Source organism: Prunus persica, chromosome G4 (assembly GCF_000346465.2).
Source record: "Prunus persica cultivar Lovell chromosome G4, Prunus_persica_NCBIv2, whole genome shotgun sequence".
Lineage (NCBI taxonomy): Eukaryota > Viridiplantae > Streptophyta > Magnoliopsida > Rosales > Rosaceae > Prunus > Prunus persica.
The window spans coordinates 4,526,786-4,537,259 of NC_034012.1; the positions used below are offsets into that span (position 1 = coordinate 4,526,786).

At 36.9% G+C, this 10,474-nt stretch overlaps 2 protein-coding genes across 2 annotated transcripts; one reads left to right on the top strand and one right to left on the bottom strand.

Annotated features, from left to right (window-relative positions):
* On the top strand, nucleotides 3,276-6,722 carry LOC18780402 (probable receptor-like protein kinase At1g30570). The gene has a single exon (XM_007214554.2). The coding sequence runs from the start codon at nucleotides 3,956-3,958 to the stop codon at nucleotides 6,539-6,541; it is 2,586 nt and encodes an 861-aa protein (XP_007214616.1). The 5' UTR covers nucleotides 3,276-3,955; the 3' UTR covers nucleotides 6,542-6,722.
* On the bottom strand, nucleotides 6,757-9,731 carry LOC18781345 (GDP-L-galactose phosphorylase 1). The gene is made up of 7 exons (XM_007211806.2): nucleotides 9,197-9,731; nucleotides 8,907-9,028; nucleotides 8,761-8,820; nucleotides 8,442-8,672; nucleotides 8,010-8,186; nucleotides 7,420-7,668; nucleotides 6,757-7,133 (listed from the first exon to the last, which is right to left on the bottom strand). Exons 1-7 carry the CDS (start codon nucleotides 9,264-9,266, stop codon nucleotides 6,936-6,938), a joined length of 1,107 nt encoding a protein of 368 aa, XP_007211868.2. The 5' UTR covers nucleotides 9,267-9,731; the 3' UTR covers nucleotides 6,757-6,935.

Consider the following 10,474-nt stretch of genomic DNA (forward strand, 5'->3'; position numbering starts at 1 on the left):
ATTAAGGTGTTTAGTCGGAAACATGTTATGGTGTTTTCGTAAACAAATTTATGAGATAATTTAACTATATATATTTAATAAATAAAATACTACCACGTCAATTTGTGTCTAAAAATTACTATAATAAATTGATGTTTTTAGTCTTTTTTTTTTGGTTGAACATAAGTGATAGTATATTATTAATAAATAAACAAAAATACAAAATAATTATGTGTTGAATATGAATAAATCTTCTATATTGACTAAACACAACAACATATTAAATTGATCATGCACAATTCAAACAATGAATAAATTCCCGATCTGGTCTTAATTTAATTGTGGCATATCAAATCATTGGTAAGACCAAGATTTAATTCAGGCATCTTTAAAAGTAGTTTGTCCATACAAGCAAATCAAAGTAAGCAATCATGTTAGTCATCATCAATTTTTTTCGTTAAAATGTTTGTTTATGTCGTACTTTGTTACTTTAGCTTTATTTCTTTAATTTATTGTCTTTGCTCATGTTAATTGATTTTTACCATGCAACGAGTTTGAAATGCATGGCCCACCGATGAGAATTAACTTGATAGTTTAATTTAATTGATGTTTACCAGGTGCTATTGGCTACTGTTTTACCCAATTGTTCTCTTAAATTAATGAGTGTGGCTTGAAACTTTTTCTTAAAGGAGGCCAAGTTTTGGTTACTCGAAAATTTAAACATTACGCGGTTTTACTTTTACTTTATAGATATATAGAAAAACTTTGCCCATTGATTGCTTTAAGTATTTTCATTTTTCTAAGCACAAGCGATAGTTTAAATTACTTTATATTAATATATTTTACGAAAATAAGAATTCGAACTTGAATATAAATGAGGCATATTCACTCCCATGACCAACTGGCTGGCATAGCCGATAGCACCTAGATTTTGAACATAGGCCTGCTTGTTATATCATTATATGTGATTCAAGAAATAGCCCTATTGCTTGAAAATTGGTCATCTTAAATTATAGTCTGCTGTAGTAGGCATCCTCAACTACTCCTGTTTTTAGCTTTCCGGCCAGAGGACCCATGATAATAAAAAAAAATAATTTGGGGGTTTCAATGGACCCATAATCATGATGATGCCTAGAACATAGTATTCCTGATGCACACCAGCAGAATGTAAAAGAAGTGGCATGCCATGGATTCCATCAGCACCAAAAGTTAATTTACAAATCGCTTTTGACTGGCAATTGAGTGTTGATTGATGCTTGGAATTTGGCAGTTGGCAGAAGCGCTTTTTTCCCTGGGCTTTTGTATTTGCATGTGAAGAGCTTGAGTTTGTGTCTTCTGCATGAGAAGTGGGCTTGAAATGTTAACTTGGGCTTTGTTGCACAGCATCTGATTGATCCATTAAAGAAAGAAATTTTTGTTGTAACAGTTTTGGGATCATTGGGCTTTTGGTGTAACATGGGCTTCTGTAGTAGCAGAAATTTTCGATATCGGATTAGAAGAAATCGAACTTAAAACCTCAGGTGCATGGCTGAATGTTCTTAAACACTTGAGCTACAAGCCCATTACGAATTCGAGAGCATTCGAGTATTATTAATTATTTTTCTTCTGCATTATTGGTTATTTTGATGTGCTATTAATTTATTGTTTGTTAGCTAGTTGGTCTGCCCCTTATTAAGGGATGGGTTGGTTTTGTTGTTAAGGCTTTGTATTTTTATTTTATTTTTGGCATTTGGCCTTTTGTATCTCTTTTTTGGCTACTCAATAATTTCCATATACCAAAAAAAAAAAATTGGAAAGATCAAGAAATTATGAATTTGGACCAAAATCAACAAGAAATCAAAACTATAATCCATGACTAAGATTTGTCAACCACCTCTGCAATAATACTACATCATCAATTTCACCAATTGAAAGACAAAAAAGATCCATGAAATCACCCACCACCATTTAAATTATGATAAAATATTCAAAGGTTGTTGGTGTATCAAATCTAAATTATACATTTTTTTGTGGGTCTCTTCTTCTTCTGAAGCTTGGATTGGATTAGATTATTATAACCAAATTTGTTTTCTTGTATTTAGTAAGACTCTGCACTCCAGACAATGATTGATTGAATGATTTCAATGACAAAGAAAATTTCAGCAAATTAAGCTAGTGATCATCACAAGCATTGAGGTGTAGTGGAATCATCAAGTCGGTGGGGGTTGCATTAACATTCTGGTGTGCTTTCTAAGCATTATTGCGAATTATTTTCCATATTTTTCTGCAGAAAAAATAAAATAAAATAAGTTTTTGAAAGGGTGTTCAAAAACAAAACAAGTAAAATCCTATCTAATAATGTATCCATCAAGGGAACAGATTTTCAAAGACTGCTAAGTTTGGATGCCAACTTACACCTAAAAGTCTTTGCCCTTTCAAAGGTCATATGATCTATATTTCCCACTGTTTTTGGCAGCTTTGTTTATCAGTTGATGAGCTGTGAATCAAATTATTAGATGCTATGTTTCCTTTTGCATGCGTTTGTAAAGTATGATTTGATTGAATCTTTAAAACAAGAAATCATAAATCAATCCAAATTTCAAACTTCATTTAAATGAACAGCGAATTACTTACTTTGTAAGATTCGTTATATGACACGTAAAATAATATAGAATTGTGGTATAAAATTACAGTAAGAGTATGTTTATAAGTCCGTTTTCTTATCGATAACTGAAGACAAAAGATGTTATTTTTTGGGTTAAACAATTTCAGTAAAGAAGACAGGTTGAGATGGTCTCATCGTTTTTATATATAATTCTAAGAACTTGTCCGGCTGCCCCCTTTAAAAAATGAAATTTAGACAAAGCCAGGGCCTGTGCAGATTAACACAACAAATGTAACATGGAAGGTACATGGAACCAAGAAGAAAAGCCAGAGACAGAGGAACAGAGAAACATGGCTGAATAAATGGCAAGAAGAAGATTAATTTTCCTGACCAAAATTCACAGGGTTCCAAGGACTCTCTAAGGGGTACTCTTAAGTACGGATAGTACAAAATAATTGGAAAATCAAGGGGTAATATTGGAATATGTCAAAGAGAATAATTGGACAAATACAATATAATTATTAGACTGTTTATCATCTCCTCCCAGACATGAGCATGTGACCCACCTCATAAATAATGGAACCCCATCTTCTTCAGCCAACCGCTGCAATTCTCACACAATATAGATAAATATAAAAATAAAGGTTTTGAAGAAAATAAATAACTTGACCAAAAAAAGAAATGAAATTGCATAAAGAAACTCCACCTGTTACAGAAGTTACAATAGAGTTATAATAAAGTACAGAAATTAATGCTGTCACTTGTCAGGTTCTTGGCTCTTGTGGGAAGATACTAGCCAAAGCAAGATGAAATGAACTTTTCCAATCTGTTTCCAACAACAACCCATGTTATGTTCCCTTTCCTTTTTCTTGTTTTTCTTATTCAGAGAGAATCCCATTGCAGAAGCACAGTCCAAGTTATTTCGCCCCCCCTGTTTTTCTTGATTTTGAGTCTCACTGGTGATGAAATTTGTCATCTTTGCCTCCTTTCGTTGCCCACGTTTGCCCCATATCTTGAATATCTTTTGTTGTTGATTTGTGAGAGATTAGTGCAAGAGAGAGAGGCAGGTGGTTTTTTCAAAAAACCAGTCTTTCTTCATAGCAGCAATGGTGCAAAACAAGGAAACTCAAATGCAATTAGATGAGTGATGAAGATAACTTGATGTTTCTGCTAGAGCGTGAGGGCAAGTTCTTCAAGTTATTGAGAAACCTACAAACCTGAGTTACTATATGAGTCTTCCTTTTTGTTTTTGCATTTTTTTATGAGTTGGGTTTTTCATGCTTTTAGTATAGATTGTGCTCAAGTGGATATTTGGTTGTTATTGTTTTTCCATTGGGACCTTTCCTTGGTTCCTGAATAAGCACTAAAAGATAACTCTTTTTGAGATTGGTGATGGGTCTCCTCGGCAGGGATATATTTGGGCTGCTTTTTCTGGTGATAGTCTTTGCATTTCCAAGGACTGGAGAAGCTCAATCAAGATCCTTTCTGATAAACTGTGGCACAAATTCCAGTATCACTCTGAGTGGGAGGAAATGGGTTGGTGACTTAGCCACTAACAATAACCTCACTCTGAGTTCCTCAGGCATTGCTGCATCCACTTCTACCTCAAGTGATGATTCAACTTACGGGCCACTCTACAAAACAGCCAGAGTGTTCACCAATGGCTTCAACTACACATTTCAAGGTATTAAGGGGAACTATTTTGTCAGGCTCCATTTCTCTCCCTTCTCCTTTGATAATTACAATGTAAATGAGTCTTCATTTGGAGTTGTGGCAAATGGTCTAAAACTGTTGTCAGAATTCAGTGTTCATGGTGAGATATCAGACAAGAATGCATACTTGCAGAGTTTAGGAAGCAATTCATCTTCTTCATTGATTAAGGAGTACATTTTGGCCATCAACTTGGATTTACTTGTCATTGAGTTCATCCCAGCTAAGGGATCATTTGGATGTATAAATGCAATCGAAATTGTTCCGGTAGTAGATACACTCTTTGCAGGACCAGTTAGTAAAGTGGGTGGAAATGGTGCAAATCAAAACATAATTTGGCAAGGGATTGAAACTATGTATAGGTTGAACGTTGGGGGTTCTGAAATTAATCCCAGTCAGGATTCAGATCTTTGGAGAACATGGGAAGTGGATTCTAGCTACATGATCACAGCAAATGCCGGGTTCGAAATAAAAAACAGTTCCAATATTACGTATTCGTCTGTGAATGATTCCTCGGTAGCTCCTCTTCTTGTGTATGAAAGTGCAAGAACTATGTCCAACACTGAAGTCTTGGAGAAAAAGTTCAACATGTCGTGGAAATTTGGAGTGGATCCTGATTTTGATTATTTAATTCGACTGCATTTCTGTGAGCTAGTTTATGACATGGAAAACCAGAGGATTTTCAGAATCTACATTAACAATAGGACTGCAGCAGATAATTTCAATGTTTTTGTCCGGGCAGGGGGGAAGAATAAAGGGTATCATCAGGATTTTTTTGATGTGGTGTCTCCGAAAGTGGACACACTATGGATTCAATTGGGTCCTGACACTGCAGCTGGGGCTGCCGGAACTGATGCTCTCTTGAGCGGCTTGGAGATTTTCAAGCTCAGTAGAAATGGGAATCTTGCTTATGTGGAGAAGTATGGTAGAGGTGTATCTTCACCTCGAAGACGGAGTTCAAAAACTCAACTTCTTTGGGTGGGAGTTGGAGCAGGTATAGCTTCTGTTGCCATTCTTGCTACTCTCCTTTTCTGTTTCTGCAATAGATGGAGACAAAAATCAAGTGAAACCAAAAACAATCCTGCTGGGTGGAGGCCATTGTTCCTTAATGGCTCCATTGTAAACAGCATTGCCAATGCCAAGGGAGCAGCCGGAAGTCAGAATCCATATGGTTCTGTGGCCTCTATTAGAGTTGGCAAGCGGTTCATGTTAGCAGAGATTCGTGCAGCAACCAATAATTTTGATGAAAGTTTAGTGATTGGACTAGGAGGCTTTGGTAAGGTATACAAAGGGGAGATTGATGATGGCACTCTCGTAGCAATCAAGCGAGCCAACCCCCAATCTCAGCAAGGCCTGGCTGAGTTTGAGACAGAGATTGAGACGCTTTCAAAGCTCAGGCATAGGCATTTGGTCTCTTTGATTGGATTCTGTGAAGAACAAAATGAGATGATTTTGGTTTACGAGTACATGGCAAATGGGACTCTTAGAAGCCATCTTTTTGGGAGTGATCTCCCACCGCTGACTTGGAAGCTACGAGTAGAAGCATGCATTGGGGCAGCGCGAGGACTCCATTACCTTCACACTGGAGCAGAGAGGGGGATCATCCACAGGGATGTTAAGACAACCAACATACTGCTAGATGAAAACTTTGTAGCAAAAATGTCTGACTTTGGGTTGTCTAAAACTGGTCCTGCTTTGGACCATACCCATGTCAGCACTGCAGTTAAAGGAAGCTTTGGATATCTTGACCCCGAATATTTTCGACGACAGCAGTTGACAGAGAAATCCGATGTCTACTCTTTTGGGGTAGTGCTGTTTGAAGTTGTTTGTGCTCGGGCTGTTATAAACCCAACCTTGCCAAAAGATCAGATCAACCTTGCAGAATGGGCAATGAAATGGCAACAACAGAGGGCACTTGAAACCATCCTTGACCCTCGTCTTGAAGGAAGCTATTGTCCGGAGTCATTGAAGAAGTTTGGGGAGATAGCAGAAAAATGTCTTGCCGATGAAGGGAAAAGCCGGCCAACATTGGGGCAAGTTTTGTGGCACTTGGAGTATGTCTTGCAGCTCCATGAAGCTTGGATGCGTACCAATGCTGGAGACAATTCTTTTACAAGTAGTCAGGCTTTTGGGGCTTTAGTTGAGGGAGAAGCAGAAGAGGGAGAAGGACCTCCGAGTTTAGATGAAGAGACTGGTTGCAGCAGAAAGTCTACTACAAGAGGATCAAATGAATCTACAGAAGATGGAGCTGAGATGCATGGCCATTGAGGAAGTGAAATTATATTCATTATTATATTGCATTATAAATTCTTTCATATATTGTTTTATTCACTTCTATATGAACTTGAAGTTTGCTATTATTGTAGTTACATTTGTAGGTTTCAAACCATTCATTGTAATATAGCCTGCTACGTTCAATTGCCTTGGTCATACATTTGAGATTTCTCAAACACAGACCATGTAGCTGCTTTCTGAGCTTTTGGGGCAAGTTTGAAAGTTGTCTTGTTATTATGTGGAAAGATCAGTCATTGCAATTATTATATCATCACATAGCGAAAATTTCTGTTTCAAAAAAAGGAAAAGATGATCTATACTTGCTGAGCGTCTATTTCCAAAAGACAACTTGAAACTTCCCAATCTCATCACAGCACAGCTCTTAAATTCAAGAAGTGAACTTGCCGGCAATGGTGCAACAGAGCCGCTTCACCCCTTGGAAACCTTCATCATCAAGGGAGACGGTAGTTAGCTGTTTTAGCAGAGCCTGCTCAGTAGCTTGATCAAATTCAGACCTTGACTTAACCACGAAGTACCCCCCACATTCCCAAGCTGAAAGGGTACAAAAGTTTTTTGATGTCTGTAGCTGCACAAACAAAATAAATTCCTGATAAGCATGCACATCAAATGTGTAACCAGCAGACAAGCCATCAAACTTAGGATGTACGATTAGAGTTCTGAACATTTTTTTTATAATAAAAAAAGATAATCAATTAACCATGCTTATAAACGTAAAAGCATCTCCACACATAAACATGCAAAGCTACATGGTACATGTTTTACCACTGTTACAATAAAGTTACAGGACTGAACCCAGACAATAAATAGCATTTTTGATGTTTTCAGTTAAAAATAAAACCATAACCATTTACCTGAAAAAATAAAAATATTCTTTTGCCACGATCAGATATCAGCAGATTATATGGAATGAGCTTTTCCTGTAAACACGAACATATCTCAGCAAGAACCTCCATCATCATATTCAAATGGTTGCTCTCAAAAACTAGAGTCTTAATGGGGTAATCTGTAACAGAAGAGATACGCATCCCCTCTTGCCCATCGCCAAAAAAAGTATCCAAAGGCATGAATTCAACAGGTAAAGGGATTTGAAGGTAGCAGGCCTGCACACAAAATGTATTTTAAATTTATTTGTAAGAAAAAAAAATTTGATATGCAATATACACACTCAGTTTGTTGTTGAGTTGAGATTGAGAGTATAAACATGTCCTGGGCCTCTCCACCCATTGTTGGTTGGATGCTCTAATTCTATCTGCTATAAAAGATGAAATGCGGTAAACCAAACTTCTCTATCTTTGAACAGAAAAGTTTTTAACAAAAGTGACTTTACAAGTAATTTCTTGATGTTGCCATAAATCGTGAGCACAGGCAACTGAAACATCAGTTTACCATACCGAATATGTCATAAGATATAAAATAATACTTTGTATAAGAAATTCTATACCTGGAAATATATATGAGAAGCACTAGGTGAATAGTCATAGAATTGGCGAAAAGAGGAATTATTTACTTCAACAGCAACATGCAGAACTAGTTCCAAGGATCTTGCATCTAGGAACTGGTGAAGAATGTAAGAGCTATGTGGTACCAGGAAGACATGGCCATATTCCACAGGGGATGACTGAAAAGAAAGCAAAGCATCAATTAGTTCTTACCAAGGTAAAATGCTGTTGGCATATCTAGAAAACCAAAGTCCTAAAAAGCCTCTAAAGAAATGTCTACATTAAAAAAAAAAAAAAAGAATTCAGAAAAACAATTAAACATCTCCACTTCGCATGGTTATGATAATTTGGTTGGGGTACTTAACAACCGCTAGTTATCAATTTATACCAATTCATGGCACTAAAAATTTGAAAAAAGATAAGCAATGTCTTACGTTGATAGTAATCAATAAGCCACAATCAGGCACGGCAGCTGAAAGAACGAGCTCAGGGTTTAACTTTTCACCACTTGCAACACAAAAGAGTAACTCCTCCTGGCGTTCCATCCAACTAAACTCAAACACATCTTTTTGGTGGGGGATTTTGTTCTTTCCCAGCTTTGGCATACAATCCCTACTCCATCCTTCATTAAACTGAGCAATAAACTTTCTCCTGCCACCAATGACCTGCATAAACCGTAAAGTATCTCCAACTATAAGTGCCTTAACTTAATCATCAAGTTAAAAGAAACATCAGGCTGTTAATAACAAAGACCTTAATTTCAGAGGTTGTCACATCATATCTGAATAGACCTTTCCACATTCGATCTTCCCACTACAAGGTAGGAAGAAGCATGTAAGTCAATGTCTAAATGACATAAATCTACAAGTAGCAGGGTTGCAATTTGTCATGTTCCATACCTGCGCTAGAAGAATAGAATCTAGCACACTCTGTTCTTCTTCAATTAAGCATGAAATGCCTCCAACAGAACCTTTATCCAATACAGAATTGCTACCAAAGCGGTATAAAGGGATTCTTATACCTGAGAAAATTCCTTTATTAAGATAAAAGTAACAAAATTTGAAGTCCTTCTGATACTATAAACCAACCAAGAAAAGCAATACGGGCATTGTAATCATAACAAGAAGAAAAATCAGACACTACCCAATAACAATCAATAAAAAATGCTAAAACCCATCAAAGCACAAACCTTGCAACGACAGTGGAGGAGGGCACTGAGACAAAAAGCTGTCGTCTTGAAGCTGCTCCACTGTAACCATGTTTACTGCTTAATAAAAAACGAAGTATTTTGCAAAATGGCAAAAAATCCAGAATGGAAAAGTTGGACGGTCGTCGTTTCTAGCAGCAGCCACCGCCGGCGAGGAAGGTAAGATCGGAGGGATGCCCACCGGCCGAGGGTAGGGCACCGCGACCGCCGTGAAACGAAGGGCATGCAAACAACGACTTAGAAAAAGCTCTCATGCATTCTCTGCCCCTTGAAATCTTAATGCTACGAGTAATTGCTTTGATTAGAGCCGTGATTGCATCAACGAAGCCAGCCCTTGCCGGACCAGCGGTTGCAAATCTATATGGTGATCGAGATTGGCGAGAATTATGACCGAAATTTGTGTATCCCTGATTCTCTGTTGACACGGCCTTTGCTTCTGCTTCTTTTCTTTCTGTTTCTTCTTCTCAGGGCGTCTTTAGATTTCCGAAACAGAGGTACGAATCTACGGCTGCTTTTTCGACGAATGGGAACGTGACGCTTTTGGTCTGGTTTTGAGTCTTTTGACCGAAACATATATGCCCAGTGGGCTAGCCTTTGCATCATCAGCTAAAATTGGGCCCAAGATTGCACCCCAGATCCAAGCCTACTTTTTTTTAATTAAAAAAAAATCCAAAAAGCCCAATATATTTTTTAGCCAAGATTAAGCTAAATGAGGTTGCAAGTTTAAAAGTATTTTTCATTTGGCAATTAAAAAATTAAAAATTGATTTTATGAAGATGTTGAGAGTCACAAAGACCAAAATTTTAAATTACATTCTCTTATGCTAGAATTTCACAAGATTTTGTTGTAAAATTATATATGTCATATAATTTTTTTAACTGATAAATTTTTTTTACCACTAAGATACTCTAGAGATCTTTTAATATGTACAAGTCAAGCTGAATTTTGATGTTATAAAACATAAAAACAAATTACTAAATCAAATACATACTACCCAGAAAGAGGCTTTGCTTAGTATTGGGTCTGTCAATTTGGTGCCTTTCCCATTGATTGTTTCACGGAGACATGTTGGAGGGTCGGTCTATGTAGTATAGCCGCGCGGCTATACTTTTAAAACATTCTATTTATCGAGAATAGCCTATTTTTAAAATATTCTATTTATGGAGTATAGCCGCCGGCTATACGTTTTAAATACTTTACAAAATTCTATTTATTGAGTATCGCCGCGCGGCTATACCTGTAAACTATTCTATTCATAGA

What these genes read in the sequence shown, in the direction of transcription:
- LOC18781345 (XM_007211806.2), bottom strand. Translation starts at nt 9,266, where the DNA reads ATGGTTACAGTGGAGCAGCTTCAAGACGACAGCTTTTTGTCTCAGTGC. An exon ending in TCCTCCACTGTCGTTGCAAG is followed by an intron (nt 9,029 to 9,196) that starts GTTTGTGCTTTG and finishes GAATTTTCTCAG; the next exon opens with GTATAAGAATCCCTTTATAC. An exon ending in GAATATTTTTATTTTTTCAG is followed by an intron (nt 7,134 to 7,419) that starts GTAAATGGTTAT and finishes TTGTTTGTGCAG; the next exon opens with CTACAGACATCAAAAAACTT.
- LOC18780402 (XM_007214554.2), top strand. Translation starts at nt 3,956, where the DNA reads ATGGGTCTCCTCGGCAGGGATATATTTGGGCTGCTTTTTCTGGTGATA.